Raw genomic sequence first — 16,750 nt, 5'->3', positions numbered from 1 at the left:
ATAACTGCATTTCTAATTTATTTCCTACAAACAATTTAATTGCAGAGATTCTCAATGCTCTACAAACAAAATATTTCATTGGGCTGTTTTTCAGACATGTGAAATCACCAACTAGCTAGCTTAAGTAGATGCTGAAACATCAGACATAAAAGACCTTATGTCTGGTTTCCATTTGAAGTTCCTAGCTCTTTGGAGGAAGCGGCAACTTTTCAGTTAGAATGAGTACACCAGCATTAATTTTTATAGGTGAATTGTAGGTACCTTAAATATTGAACTCAATTTGGAAATGAATGGGACAATATCTAAATTCTTGAATGCGTCATTTATTTAAATGATAATTACAGATGCCTAATTTTAAGAGTAACATTTTTTCAAATGTTATTGTTTTTGCAATCACACTTAAGTAGAAATCTGAAACTGGATGAAGATAAATTAATCACTACTATTATTGCTTCCAGAGCTACATGCGGTGCTTTACACCACTAAATGACATATTAAACTAACATTAATTTTGCCAACGAAATGTTTCGGCATTTGGCAACAGAGGTAACAAAATGAAAGGCTGCATTATATCTCCTGCATGAAAAAGCTTGTGATCAATTTGCTGTCACAGATCATTTAGCAGACAACAATGACCCAAGAGGAAGGAAACTGTCAACACACTGTCTCGTGAAAAAAAATACACCATCTTTAGGCACAATCGTCTCCATTGTTTTTTTGTCTGTTTGACGACGACCCATGACCCTCTCCCTTCCCAGCGGTGTCCTGTTCAATTTCAAACTGTTAGCCTTCAGGGGCTTTCTTTTCTTCCCCAGAATAATTAAAAATATTACCCTAAAAGGTATGACTTTAGTATAGTTTGAATATACAAAGCAGAATGTCTTAAACATTTGAGAACACTGCATTTTCAATTCTGTAAAAGAAACACGCCTTAAAATAAGAGAACAGTAACAGTTTTTATGATTATTCAGATAAGCTACTAAGTTTAGACGGAAGTATAAAAAATACATGTGTTTATAATTTGAAACATTAACAGGAATTTACTGAATATTATCATTAGCATTATGAATAAGGAAAAGTAGAAGATAATTTAAAACTGAACATCAGAGCTTATTATCCCATTGGGAAAATAAGATATATACCCAAATTAGCAAATAGAATAGCTTCACACCTTAACATATAAAGTGTTACATCATTTAACACAGACATTTGGAGGTGACAACGACAGATACTACTTTGGCAGTGGCAGTAAGCTAAAAAAATTGGAAGAGAGAGATGTAACTTTGTCTTGGAGTCTTTAGGGAAGGAGTCACTTGGGATATGGACCTGGAACAGATGGAGGAGGCATTTTAAGAGAGAAGAACAGTATTAGCAATAGCTCAGATGGGAAGGAGCATGGTGCGTGCGCAACAGAGCATGTTGGGGGAAGAGACAATAGAAACGAGATAACTGACTAGGGTGGAGAGTTCCAATTTCAGAGGAATTGGAATTTGATAAAATAAATGAAACTGGGCAATGCAGGTCTTCAGATTTAGGCAAAGAATGGGTTAGAGTTGATTCAGGAATCTGATTTATTAGGTGATAGAGAACAAGCAGAAGTTCTTGAATAAGGCAAGTAAATTATGAACCGCGTGTCTGAGTAAGAGTTTTTTCTGGCGTTAGTATGCAGGGTGGAGTATATGAGAGATTAAATGCAGGGAGACAAGTTAGGAAACAGATGTAGTAATTCAGGCAAGAAATGCAGAGCTAACGGAGGGTGGGAGCAGAGACTATGGAGGTGAGGAGATGAATCTCTGACATGCTAATGAAATGACTGGACTGGTTTTCTGATAGGGTGTGAAAGGTGAAGGAATTTGAGGGTCAGATATTCTTCTAAAGCCTGGAAGACCATTTAGTTTTGCTATTAGCAGAAAGCATCTAGAGACTCTGAAGTAAAATATGAGTTTAAATTTAAACATGGGTTTTAGGTGATGACCTTTAAGAGTGTGATTGAGAAATTGAGACTGGAAATAAGAGATCTGGGTCAAATCAACATAAAGGTTGATAGATGATGCCATTAGGGAAAACAAACACAGAAAGAGTAAGTAAGTGTTTAGAAAAGAAAGATCGGAAACCAATTCAGAGTTAAGGGGAGCCAGTGAAGGAAACAAAAAGGATCATTAAGGGAAGAAGAGAGTCAGGGTAGTGCTAGTTCATGGAAGCAACATCCCAGCCATAACCCAAGCCTACTAATTACTATTAGTAGTAATTAGTATAACCCAACCCCCACAAATCTCTGGATATTTAGTCATGTAATATCATGATTAAGAGTACAGGCTCTGGAATCATCTGGCCTGTGTTAAAACACTCAGGTACCACTACTTTTTAGCTGTGTGATTCTGCGCAGATAACTATTTCACTCCTGTTTCCTCATCTATAAAATTAAGAGATAGAAATTTGTCCAGCAGTTGTGGTGAGCATTCTAATGAAATTATCCACAGGAAGAGCCAGGCAGGAGTTTAGCATCCCTTAGTACTCAGTGTCAGCCTTGGGCAAGTACCTCATCATATCTCTTCTGCAAACTCTACCTCAGTTTCTCTCTCTCTATTCCAGGACATCATGCCTCTGCTTAAAAACCACTTTTGGTTATGTAATTCTATAGCATGGAGTCTAAACACTTTCAAACATAACTTGGGGTTCATTAGTATCTGGCTATTTCCAACCATTTCTTCCCCCATTCATCTGCACATGCAGAGGCTCCATCATATGGAACTTCTCGATGATGTGGAGTACACCACAATACTACATTTCTGTGTGTGTGCAAGCAGGTCTGTCTGGAGACTTTTGTGTCTCCTGTGCTTGTCAAACTCTTACTTATCAAGGTTTCAGTCCAGTAAAAATAGTATGTATATGAAGGCTGTCACAGTGGACATTGTGGTTGCCTCTCCAATAACTATTCCACTCTTCCCCCTTATGTACATGACATTCAATCTGATGGGACTGACCTCCACCCTGACTCTAAGTCAGAGCCTGATGGCGTTAAGGCTGTCTGGCAATAACTATTTAGGGACAGGAACATGAGCCTAGAAAGATCTAATCAGAGTGAAATTTATTCTAACTTTCCAGTACACCTTGATATCTGAGAATGTCAATCCTCTTTGTTCAAGATTATCTTATCCTAAATCCTTTGCATTTGTAGATATATTTTTTTTACTTATGTATTTATTTTTTTAGAGGGAGAGAAAAGGAGGGGGAGGGGCAAAAGGAGAGGGAGCAGGGGAAGGAAACAGGGAGAGGGAGAGAGCAAATCTTAAGCAGGCTCCATGCCCAGCTTGGAGTTCGACACAGGGCTCTATCTCACAACCCTGAGATCCTGACCTGAGGTGAAATCAAGAGTTGGATACTTAATTGACTGAGCCACCCACGTACCCCTGTAAATGTATTTTAAAACCACCTTGTAAATTTCCAGGAAAAAAATGTTGAGATTTTGACTACGATTGAGTTGAATCTATAGATTAATTTGGGAAGAAATGACACTGCAATAATATTGAGTCTCTCTCAAGTCACAAACATTGTATATCTATTTCTTTAGGTCTTTTGAAATTTTTTCCAGATATATCTTGTTGTATTCAGCGTAGATGTCTTATTCCTCTCTTGTTACATTTTGATGCTATTACAATGGTATTTTTTTTTCCTTAAGATTTTTATTTATTTGAGAGAGAGAGAGGGAGCACAAGTGGGGGGAGGAGCAGAGGGAGAGGAAGAAGTAGACTCCCCCGCTGAGCAGGGACTCCATCATGGGGCTTATTCCCAGGACCCTGGGATCATGACCTGGGCCGAAGGTAGACGCTTACCCCACTGAGCCACCCAGGCACCCCTGTAATGGTATTTCTAACATTTCCATTTCTGTGTATTGATTGCTACTGTATAAAAATATAGTTGCTTTTTAAAATGTTCATCTTATATGCAGGGACCTTGCTAAATTCACTTACTAATTTTCAAGTTTATATATTCATTTGGATTTTAATATTAGAAAATCCTGTTATCTGTGAATAAAGATGGTTTACTTCATCCTTCCCAAACTTTATAACTTTTGTTCCTGGCTTCACTGCACTGACTAGGACTTCCCATAAAATGCTGAATAGAAGTGGTGATAATGGACATACATGCCTTGTTGCTAAACTCAGGACAAAAGCATTCAACATTTCGCATTTAAGTATGAGGTTTGCTGTTGGATTTTTGTAGATTCTCTTCACTGGAATAAAGAATTTCTTCTCCATTCCTAGTTTGGTGAGAATTTTTATCATGAATGGGTGAGAAATTTTAGCAAGTACTTTTTTCTGATTCATTGAGATCATTTTATGGTTTTTTCCTTTATTTGGTTACCTTAGTTACACTGATTTTTACTGCATGGAGCCCTGGGTGTTACACGAAAACAATGAATCATGGATCACTACACCAATAACTAATGATGTATTGTATGGTGACTAACATAACATAATAAAATTAAATTAAATTAAAAAAATAAATTTTTAAATATTCTTTATTTTATTTTTTATTATGTTAGTCACCATACAGTACTTCATTAGTTTCTGATGTAGTGTTTCATGATTCACTGTTTGCATACAACACCCAGTGCTCCTTATAATATGTGCCCCAACCTGGCTTTCCTGAAATAAAGCCCTCTTAGTCATGATGTATTATCCCTCTTTATGTATCAGTGGACTCAATTTGCTAATATTTTGATTAGGCTTTATGCTTCTGTGTTTATGAGAGATATTGGCCTATGATTTTTCTTTCTTGTAATAATCTTACCAGATTTTCAAATCAGAGTTTGGAAGTTTGGAAGTATACCCATTATCTCTATTCAGTGAAAAAGTTTGAATACTTTTCTTCAAAAACTTCTTTTATTTTGAAATACATGCATACCTTGTTTTGTTGTGCTTTGCAGACCTTGCGTTTTTACAAACTGCAGGTTTGTGTTAACCCTGTGTCAAGCCAATCTATGGGTACCAGGTTTCCAATAGCTTTGGCTTACTTCATGTCTCTGTGTCACATGTTGGTAATTTTTGCAAATATTTTAAGCTTTTTCATTATGATATTGATTATGATGATCTGTGATCAGTGCTCTTCGATGTTACCATTGTAATTATTTTGGGGTGCCATGAACAATACCTATATACTATATAGTATGGCAAACGTACTTGACAGATGGGTTCTGAATACTCTACCCACCAGTTATTCCCCTTTCTCCACCTCCTCCATCCTCCCTATTCTGTGACACAACAATCTTGAAATAAGGACAATTAATAACCCTACAATGGTCTCCAAGTGTTCAAGTGAGAGGAAGAATAGCACATCTCTCATTTTAAATCAGAAGCTAGACATGATTAAACTTAATAAGGAAGCATTATGAAAAGCAGAGATAGGCCGAAAACGAGGCCTCATGAACCAGTTAGCCAAGTCGTGAAGACAAAGGAAAAGCTCTCAGAAGAAATTAAAAGTGCTACTCCAGTGAACACACAAATGACAGAAAGCAAAACAGCCTTATTGCAGATATGAAGATAGTCTGAGTGTCTGGAGAGAAGATCAAACCAGCCACAACATTCCCTTAAGACAAAGCCGAATCCAGAGGGCCCAAGCTCTCTCGATTCTATGAAGGCTGAGAGAGGTGAGGAAGCTGCAGGAGGAAAGTCTGGAGCTAGCAGAGCCTGGCTCATGAGGTTTAAGAAAAGAAGCCGTCTCCATGACATCAAAGTGCAAGGGGAAGCAGCAAGTGCTGATGGAGAAGCTGTGCAAGTGATCCAGGAGATCGAGCTCAGATAACATATGTAATATTTCATAACCCATCCTTCACCTCCGTTTAACGTTAGTAAGTAAACGTCTGCAGACCATGTCCAAAAGACACTTCTATTCTCTTGATATCTGGCAACCAATCCCCTTCTCCCCTCCCCCCTTTGGTTTCATAACTCAGCTCCTGAGATAGGCAACCCCTTTGGTTGCCTCAGGCATCTAGATTCACTTTTTATTCTGGATGTCAACTTACTTTCCATTAGGTCAGGCTGTGGGAAATATGCTCGCTCATATCTCCATGCTTTTGAGTTATTCTCTCTGCCTGAATGTCCTTCTTCTCTTGTCTGCAGGTGAATTCCTATTCTACCTTTAGAAATCACCTCAGGCATCACCTTCTCCTGGAAGCTGGCCTTTATATGTCCCTTCCCCCACTCCAGGACTTTAAGCTTTAGGAAGATATTTCTCCCTCCAACCTCCTCCAGCATCTAGATCTTATCTGTATAATACCCCTTATTATAAGTATTCATGTAATAAAACAATTAATAGGTATGGCCCAAAGAAATGCTGGATTGCATTTGACAGAGGTAATACCAGTGATAGATGACTTAGTGAAAAAGTGAAAGCCTCTAAGGGGGGTGGGGGGAAGAAAAGCTACAGGGGAAGAAGTTTCTACTCAATATGACTCATTTTAAATATGCTTGCATTTGACCTTAGCATTCCCCCCGGCCATGATCCTGGTATTTGCTCTGTGGTCTTCCAACTACATCTTCTGGTAGAAGTTGCTCCTAGATGGTCCTGTAGGACTGAAAGTCAGGCATACTCCCTGCACAAACTCCTCTTCAGAGGAGAGCTTCCAATCCTAGATTATAAATCACGTGAGATCAAAGATCACATATTATTCAGATGTGTGTCCCCAGGATGGGAGTACGGTGCCTGACAGAGAGCAAATGCTCAGTGAATACATTTTAAATAAATGAGTAAGTAACTGTTCTCCCAGAGGCTGCTCTATATCTTGTTAAGTGGTATCCTGCAGCCCATGTGCAAACATCCCAGATGACAAGCACAAGCTTAAATCACTTTCAATTACTGGACATCAAATGGATTCCCCTGACTATATTCTACTCAGTTGACTAGACTTTGCTTATGTTTTGTTATATCTTTTGGAAACAGGGTTTAACTGTCTGGCTAGGCCTCTGGAATCCATTTCTATAATCAGGTTAATTCTTTCAGCTCATGAAGTAAAGTTCTAGCAAACGGTGTTAGACTGACAAGGCTAAGAGCAGCATCTCTCTTGGAATAATTTCTTCAGGACCTCATTGTAAAATTGTACATAAAAACTAAAAGCTAGACTTAACTGAACTTTATCCCATAACAAATGTACCAGGCTAAACATTTGGATTCACAGATACATAATAAATTGCAATCTTCTATATACTAGGAATGTAGAGTATCTTTGAAATCTAGATTGTATTGCTTTGATTGAATCCTAGAGATTTCTCTAGAGATTTCAAGCTAGCACTAGGTGAACACCACAAATAAGACCTGATCCTGGCATCATTTATTCTTGATTTCATTCAGGTGCCTGCCAAAGCTGGGACCACAGAACTTCTTATGGCCTCCTCTTCCTGCCTTATCAGTAACTGCTGGCACTGTACCTTTATGCACTGCAAATAACCATACCACAAGTAGAAAGAACTTTGTAATATTCCAGGGACATTCATGTGTTGTAGGTGATAAAACAGTGTTTATGCATTCAACAACTATTTACCACAGGTCTATTCTGTGCCAAGAAGGTCAGTTGCTTCTCTCCACATTGACAAGTTTAAGGGACAGCAATATCCTTTACTGAATGCCAGCCTGGTGCACTACCCACTAAATTAGGCTTGCCTTTCTGAAATTTTCCAATACTTTCATAAATCAGAGCCACTTGAGTTACCTAATTTGTTCATCTTTTATACAAGGCCAGTCAAGGAGACCTAAGCTGAAGCAACTTATTTCAACACTAGTTAACTGGCTGTTTTCTACATCTGACTATCAAATTAAGGCTGATGGAAATGCTCAAGAAACTAAATGCTGCAGAACCATAATGAGAATATTGATCTATATCTTGTTCAGGTGTTCATGGCTAAATTGATGACACATTTTCATGTTGTCTCCTAAAAGATACAATGGGTTCATCCCTAGCTCACCATTTTCCTCTAGAACTTTATCTTTTCCTAAACTGCTTGGCTTTTTGTGATCTATAATGGTTCGTACTCATTATGTTGACAACATGCTTTTTTCCTTTTCAACAATAAAAAATAAAAATTAAAAGAATAGGCAAGTTCAGATAATCACATTCAATTTTAATTCAACAGTCTAAAAAGAATTCAATAACTTCCCACATTCTTCCTGAAAACAACATTTTTAAAAAAGCCTTGTAAGAGGGGGCACCTGAGTGACTCAGTCATTAAGCATCTGCCTTCAGCTCAGATCATGATCCCATGGTCCTGGGATCGAGCCCTGCATCAGGCTCCCTGCTCAGTGGGAAGCCTGCTTCTCCCTCTCCCACTCCCCTTGCTTGTGTTCCCTCTCTCGCTGTCTCTCTCTGTCAAATAAATAAGTAAAATCTTTACAAAAAAGTTTTTTAAAAAAGCATTGTAAGAGGAAAAGAGATCTACTTCCTTTTCTAAGTTAAAAAAGTGAAAATTCAATTATGATTAAAAAAATGTAAACAGTTTAAATCAATAGTCCTTTTAACAAATAAATTGAGGGGCTCCTGGCTGGCTCAGTTGGTAGAGCATGCAACTCTTGATCTGGCTTGTAAATTTGAGCCCCATGTTGGGTGTAGAGATGAAAGAGAGCAAGAGAGAGAGAAAGAAAGAAATTGACATGGGACTGTATAAAGAAAAACTTACCTGATAAGTTTATCTTGATCTTTAGGAAACTCAGGGCTGTTATTTCTCACTGTAAAGAAAAACATGAAAGGATTCTGGTTGACTTGGAAGAATGAATATATGGCTTTATGTAAACTCTTTCCAAAACTTCAATAAAATGGTAATAGAAGAATAAAAACAAAGTATAAAACCTCAAGAAGAGGAAAAGAAAAATGGTAATAAAAATTTTCAAGATGAGGGGTGCCTAGGGGCATCTGGGTGGCTCAGTTGGTTGGGCATCTGGCCTTCGGCTCAGGTCATGATCCCAGGGTCCTGGGATCAAGCCCCACATCCTGCTCCCTGCTCAGTGGGGAGCCTGCTTCTTCCTCTCCCTCTGTGCCCTGGCTTGTGCTCTCTCTATTCCAAATAAATAAATACAATCTTAAAAAAAAAATGAGGGGTGCCCGGATGGCTCAGTCAATTAAGCATCTGCCTTGTGATTTTGGCTCAGGTCCTGAGATTGAGCCCAGCAATGACCCCTGCATCTAGCCCTGTGTGGAGTCCTGCACTGGGCTCCATGCTCATCAGGGAGTCTGCTTCTCTCCCTCTCCCTCTGCCCCTCCCTCTGTTTGCACATCCTCTCTCTCTCTCTCTCTCTCTGAAATAAAAAAATAAATCTTTAGATTTTTTTTTTCAAGATGAAAGATGTCAAGAGGTAACTGTCTTAGCCAGGAATTTGAAACCTAATGACTGAGGAGGGGACACTAATAAAAAGCATGCAGATTTACACTTCAGAGAAACAGTTCAGGAATTGGAGATGTCAGATGCTTCTGAAATGTAGGAGGTATAGCACAGACATCAAACACTTATATCTTCACCCTGTACAAGCAGCTGATCATCACTACCAAGGCAGGATGGAAGATACTTACTTCCTGGAGAAACTGAATCAGAGACTCAGAACTGAAGGATGTTAGGTACAAAGCAGGATAAGAGTATGGTGAGGGACTGGAAGCAGAGAATAAATCATTAAATCTTATTGGATAGATAGGACTCCTTATTCTTTCCCACTGTCCAACTCCCAGAGCTTAAGCACCTAGTGTCTCTCTCTCCAGGCACAAGACTGGAGGATTGATTTCAGGAGAAATAGTTAAGCCTGACTAATGACATGGCTAGGTCATCACTGAATAACCCAATAAAGAAATAAAACTATCAACAAATCTAGTCTGTATTCAAATATTTCCAATATTTTTAATGATTGATTTGCATTCTTCATATGTCCATCAATGGATAAAGATCACTACACATTTGTGTAAAGTCAATATCGTGAAAGATAACAACCAAAACAAATAAACAGGGAGAAAAGTAGGAAATAGAAACATACTTTGCTGGAAACCTTCCAGAATATAGAACAAAAAACAAGGAGATGGATAATAGAAAATAGATGTTTCAAAATTAGAGGAGCAGCTCAGTAGATTCTGCATCCAAATATGTAGATATTTAAAAGAGAGAATAGTGAAAATGGAGGGGGGGAAATGATAAAAGAAATAACATAAATTTTTTAGAACTAAAGGATTAGAATTTGAGATTTAAACAGCCTAGCAAATGCCCTATATAATGAGCGAGGAAGGAAAAAAACTACATCAAAAAACATCAAAAAATTTCAGGGGCTCAGTTGGTTAAGTGTCTGCCTTTGGCTCAGGTCATGATCCCAGGGTCCTGGGATTGAACCCCGCATCGGGCTCCCTGCTCTGCAGGAAGCCTGCTTCTCCCTCTCCTTCTGCCTGCAGCTCCCCCTGCTTATGCTCTCTGTAGAAATTTCAGATCCCTGGGAATAAAGAGGAAATTTTAAGTTTTAGAAGGAAAATACATCGCATGTGAAAAATTGTACATAGTGAAATCAGACTGCTCAAGAGCAACACTAGAAACTACAAGGTAATGGGATCTTTACAATTCTGAAGGAAATTTGCAAACTAAAATTTAACTAAATTGTGAACATAAGACAGTGGAATAAATACATTTGTAGGCATATAAACTAATAAAAGATTTAGCTCTCATGTACTAGAAACCTCCTAGAAGTGCTCCAATGAAATGAAGGAGCAAACCAAGCAAAAGAAAAGCAAGGGATCAAGCAGGAGCTCCAATTCAAGAAACAGGCAAAGCATCATCCCAGGACACCTACCAGAGAACTGCCAGCTTGGAACTGAAGGAGGATGGAATGCCAGAGGAAAGAGGTCTCCAAGGGAGTAAAATGCAATTGATGGACTACCTGGGAGTTGTTTTACAGCTTTGTCACAAAGTTTAGGGGTAGATAGTAGATATATTAAAAAACAAAAAGCAAGAGAATGAAAAATTGGGCCATTTATACAAGGAAAGAAAAAGAATCATTCACAGTTCTTTTGTGACAAATAATTACTAAGTCATAGTAAGTATTAATGCAACCAAACTATATTAGGAAGAGGGGAAGAGAAAGATGGATGGAAATAGTATAAGTCTAAATCTTTATATTCAGAAGAAGCCTATATGTAATATCTAAAACTGAACAACCCAGAAATATTAATATTACAAAAAAACACTTAGAAATATAGTGGTAACTTCCAGAAGAAATATGTGTTGAAAGCTGTTGGTAGTTTGTGGGGGTGGGGGCAGCACTGAGCAATGGAAGGTGTGGGGTTCCAGGGTCTGCTATGTTTCATTAAAAACCGATTTGTACGCTTCCAGGGAAGATGGTAGAGTAGGATCCTAAGCTCACCTCATTCCATGGATACAATTAGGTAACACCCACACCAGTGTAAATAAGCCAGAAAACAACCCAAAGACTGGCAGAACACATTCTTCACAGCTGAAGGTAGAGAAGAGGCCACATCAAAGAGGGTAGGAAGGACAGAGTTGGTCAGGAGCCAAACAGACCTGTGGACTGTCTGCAGGAGGGAGGGACACTATGGTTGCAGAGACAGGAAAGAAACAGACCCTCACACCAGGCACCCCAGGGATATGGATGAGGAAGATGAATCCCCACGATATTTGGCTTTGAAAACCAGAGACGCCTAACAATCAGTGGGGCTTAACACCTGGAACTTTAAAAAAATCAGCAGGCACTGCTCTGGGAGAGCCAAGAGGGTGACAGGAAACTGCCCTTAAGGAGACAACACAACAAACAGCCCTGCTGAGATACAGCACAGAAGCAGCAGTTTGAAAAATACCTGGAGTATACGGGGAAGGAGATTTATTTACTAATCTCAGAGCATGTGCTGGATGGGCAAGGAACTTTGGGAGACTTCTCCAAGAAGAAAAGAGCTATTGCATGCCATTTGCCTCCTCTGCCACTTAGCCTAAATACATGGACACCTGCAGGAACCAGTGCAGCACAAACGCTCTGCACCTAGCTGGCTAATAGCTTTCCCTGTCCCCACGTTCTTCTGTGGACATGCCCTTCCATCCAAGCCTGGGCAGTCTTCCTAGGCAGTTGCAGATTCCCTCCCACACCAGGCCCGCACAAACCTTGCTAAAACCACGATTCCTGACTTGCTTTCTCCTGCTGACCTGTCCCCTCAAATACGCCCTTGGTGGGAGCCCATTCAAAGTGGTACAATAAGCCTGGCAGTGTGCAAGCAGCCCCAATAGGGGTCAGCACCACCCCAAAGTGACTCCTGAGCTGGGGAGAGGGGAAGATAACCACACACACCAGCACAACTATGGCCCCAGCAGTGGGCGACAAAAGCTTCTCAGGAAACAACACATGGAATATGCCCTGCCATTTGATTCTATTGCATCTCTGGCAAATACCTGGTCTGACTCAGCTCAAGTCCAAGGTGGCCCCAGACTGACCCACTAACATCAAAGGAACAAAAGCCTGCTCACAACAGGAAAAGAGAGCCATTGCAAATGAGTGGACTGAAGCAAAAGTGGCTCATCCACAATAGCAGAGCACATGCAACACACATAGGAGACAACTCTGAATCACCAGGTTCTGGTGAACAGGGGACATTGGACTGCAGGGCACTACAGGACATCTTCATGAGGTCACTACTTCCAATAGCAGGAGACATCACCGACCTTCCTAACACAAAGACACAGACAGAGAGTTAGACAAAATGAGGAGACAGAGGACTAGGCCTCAAATGAAAGAACAGGACAAAATCATAGAAAGAGAGCTAAACAAAATGGAGATAAGTAATATGCTTGATAGAGAATTTAAAGTAATGGTCAAAAAGATACTCACTGGACTTGAGAAAAGAGTGAAGGACCTCAGGGAGACCCTCAACAAAGACATGGAAAACAGAAAAAAGAACCAATCAGAAATTAAGGACTCAATAACTAAAATTAACTAAAATTAAAAATATATTAAATGGAATAAATAACAGACTAGAGAAAGCAGAAGAATGGATCAGTACCCTGGAGGACAGAGTAATAGAAATCAAGCTGAATAGGAGAGAGAAAAAAATAATAAAAAATGAAAATAGACTAAAGGAACTCAGCGACACCATCAAGTGTAATAACATTTGTATCATAGGGATCCCAGAAGAAGAGGGAGAGGAGGTAGAAAATTTGTTTGAAGAAATAATAACTGAGAACTTCCCGAATCTGGGGAAGGAAGCAGGAATCCAGATCCAGGAGGCACAGAGAGCCCCCAAGAAAATCAACCCCAGAGGTCTACACAAAGATACACAGTAATTAAAATGGCAAAAAATACTGAAAAATAATTTTTAAAGCAACAAAAGAAAACAGTTATATACAAGGGAAACCTCATAAGGCTATCAGATGATTTTTCAGCAGAAACTTTCCAGGTGAGAGGGAGTGGCATGATACACTAAAAATGCTGAAAGAAAAAAAATCTGCACCCAAGAATACTCTATCCAGCAAGGCTATCATTCAGAAAAGAAGGAGAGATAAAGACTTTCCCAGACAAACAAAAGTTACAGGAATTCATCACCACTAAACTAGCCCAACAAGAAGGGCTAAAGATGTATCTTTGTGGAATGGAAAGATCATAAGCAGGAATAAGAAAAGTAAGAAGCACAAAGGCAGTACAATTACGTATATCTATAAAAACCAGTCAAGGGATTCACAAATTAAAAGAATGTAAAGGATGACACCATATACCTAAGACAGGTGAGAGACAGGGTTCAAACCTAAGTGACCATCAACTTAATATAAACTGCTATATGCATAAGATGTTATATATAAACCTAACGGTAACCACAAATCAAAAACCAGTAATAGATATGCAAAAACACAGAGAGAAAGAAATCCAAGTATATTACTAAAGAAAGCCACCAAATTATAAGAGAAGACAGCCAAGAGAAGAAAGCAACAGAGAAGAACTGCAAAAACAATCATAAACAAATAACAAAATGGCAGTAAGTACATACCTATCAATAATTAATTTGAATGTAAATATACTAAACACTCCAATCAAAAGACATAGGATGATGGAATGGATAAAAGAGCAAGACCCATCTCTATGCTGCCTAAAAAAGACTCATTTCAGACCTAAAGACACATGCATATTGAGAGTGAAGGGATGGGAAAGTACTTATCATGCAAATGGAAGTAAAAAGAAAGCTGAAGTAGCAATACCGATACTGGGCAAAATAGACTTTTCAACAAAGATTGTAACAAGAGACAAAGAAGGACACTATATAATCATAAAGGGAACAATCCAACAAGAAGATATAACAATTGTATATATTTTTGCACCCAGCATAGGAGCACCCAAATACATAAAGCAGCTAATAACAAGCATAAAGGAAGAAACTGATAGAAATACAATAATAGCAGGGGACTTTAACACCCCACTCACATCAATGGATAGATGATCCAAACAGAAAATGAATAAGGAAACAGTGGCTTTGAAGGGCACATTGGGATCAGATGGAGCGAACAGATATATTCAAAACATTCCATCCTAAAACAGCAGAATACACATTCTTTTCAGGTGCACATGGAATATTCTTCAGAATAGATTACATTAGGCCACAAAACAAGTCTCAACCAATTCAGAAAGACTAAAGTCACACTCCACATCTTTCCCAACCACAACACTATGAAACTACAAGTCAACTGCAAGAAAAACTCTGGAAAGAACACAAATACATGGAGGTTAAGTAATATGTTACTAAACAATGAATGGGTCAACCAGGAAATCAAAGAGAATATCAAAAAATACATGGAAAAAAATGAAAATGGGGGCACCTGGGTGGCTCAGGTATTAAGCATCTGCCTTCGGCTCAGGTCATGATCCCAGGGTCCTGGGATTGAGCCCCGCATTGGGCTCCCTGCTCCGCAGGAAGCCTGCTTCTCCCTCTCTCACTCCCCCTGCTTGTGTTCCCTCTCTCGCTGTGTCTCTGTCAAATAAATAAATTTTCTAAAAAATATTTTAAAAAACAAATGAAAATGAACACAATGGTCCAAAATTTGGGGGATGCAGCAAAAGCTGTTCTATGAAGGAAGTTTATAACAATACAGGCCTACCTCAAGAAGCAAGAAGAATCTCAAACAACTTAACTTTACACCTAAAGGAGCTAGAAAAAGAAGAACAAACAAAACCTAAAGTCAGTAGAAGGAAGGAAATAATAAAGATTAGAGCAGAAATAAACAAAATAGGAAATTAAAAAAATAGAACAGATCAATGAAATCAGGAGCTGGTTCTTTTAAAATATCAACAAAATTAATAAACCTTTAGCTAGACTCGGAAGGAAGGAAGGAAGGAGGGAGGGAGGGAGGGAGGGAGGGAGGGAGGGAGGGAGGGAGGGAAAGAAAGAAAGAAAGAAAGAAAGAAAGAAAGAAAGAAAGAAAGAAAGAAAGAAAGAAAGAAAGAAAGAAAGAAAGAAAGAAAAGAAAAGAAAGAAAAGAAAAGAAAAGAAAAGAAAGAAAAGAAAGAAAGAAAGAAAGAAAAAGAAAAGAAAGAAAGAAAGAAAGAAAAGAAAAGAAAAGAAAAGAAGAAAAGGAAGGAAGAGGGGATTTCAAAATCAGAAATGAAAGAGGAGAATAACAACTGACACCACAGAAATACAAAGGATTATAAGAGAATATTATGAAAAATTATATGCGAACAAATTGGACAATCTAGAGGAAATGGATAAATTCCTTGAAACATACAACCTCCCAAAACTGAAGCAGGAAGGAATAGAAAATTTGAGCAGACTGATTACCAGCAATGAAATTGAAATCAGGAATAAAAAAAACCTCCCAACAAACAGAAGTCCAGGACCAGATGGTTCACAGGTGAATGCAACCAAATATTTAAAGAAGAGTTAACACCTATTCTTCTCAAACTATTCCAAAAAATAGAAGAGGAAGGAAAGCTTTCAAATTCATTCTGTGAGGCCACTGTTACCATGATACTAGAAACAGAGAAAGCCACTACAAAAAAGAAAAGAGAAAGAGAGAGAACTACAGGGCAGTATCTCTGATAAACATACATGCAAAAATCCTCAACAAAATATTAGCAAACTGAATCTAACAATACATTGAAAAAAATCATTCACCACAGTCAAGTGAGATTTGTTCCTGGGACGCATGGGTGGTTCAATATTTGCAAATCAATCGACATGATACATCACTTTAACAAGAGAAAGGATAAAAACCATATGATCATTTCAATAGATTCAGAAAAAGCATTTGATAAAGTACAACATCCATTCATGATAAAAACCTTCAACAAAGTAGGTTTAGAGGGGACAAAACTCAACATAATAAAGGCCATATATGAAAAACACAAAACTAACATCATAGTCAATGGTGAAAAACTGAGAGCTTTTCCTCTAAGATGGGAACAAGACATGGATGTCCACTCTCACCACTTTTATTCAAATTGTACTGGAAGTCCTGGTCACAGCAATCTGACAAGAGAAAGAAATAAAAGGCATCCAAACTTGTAAGGAACAAGTAAAACTTTCACTATTCACTATGACATGATACTATATATAGAAAACCCTAAAGACTCCACCAAAAAACTATTAGAACTGATCAATTCAGTAAAGTCGCAGGATACAAAATCAATATACAGAAATTCACTGAATTGCAAGTAGCAAAAGGATAACTTAAGAAAACAATCCCATTTGCAAATGCACCAAAAATTATAAAATACCTAGGAGTAAATTTAACCAGGGAGATAAGAGACC

The 16,750-nt window shown here is 38.5% G+C and overlaps 1 protein-coding gene across 7 annotated transcripts in view; it reads right to left on the bottom strand.

Moving 5' to 3' along the window:
- The window catches only part of UBE2U (ubiquitin conjugating enzyme E2 U), a 65,680-nt gene that overhangs the window by 21,855 nt on the left and 27,075 nt on the right, over window positions 1-16,750 (bottom strand). For all 7 annotated transcript variants that reach the window (XM_027616707.2, XM_027616714.2, XM_027616731.2 and 4 more), the window contains one exon: window positions 8,670-8,718. In XM_027616707.2, coding sequence (XP_027472508.1) covers window positions 8,670-8,718 — 49 coding nt within the window. The remainder of the gene's footprint in view (window positions 1-8,669; window positions 8,719-16,750) is intronic.

The sequence above is a fragment of the Zalophus californianus genome, chromosome 4 (assembly GCF_009762305.2).
Source record: "Zalophus californianus isolate mZalCal1 chromosome 4, mZalCal1.pri.v2, whole genome shotgun sequence".
In the NCBI taxonomy this organism is placed as follows: Eukaryota; Metazoa; Chordata; class Mammalia; order Carnivora; family Otariidae; genus Zalophus; species Zalophus californianus.
The sequence above is the reverse complement of the archived record's forward strand: the minus strand, read 5'-3'. Positions and strand labels throughout refer to the sequence as shown.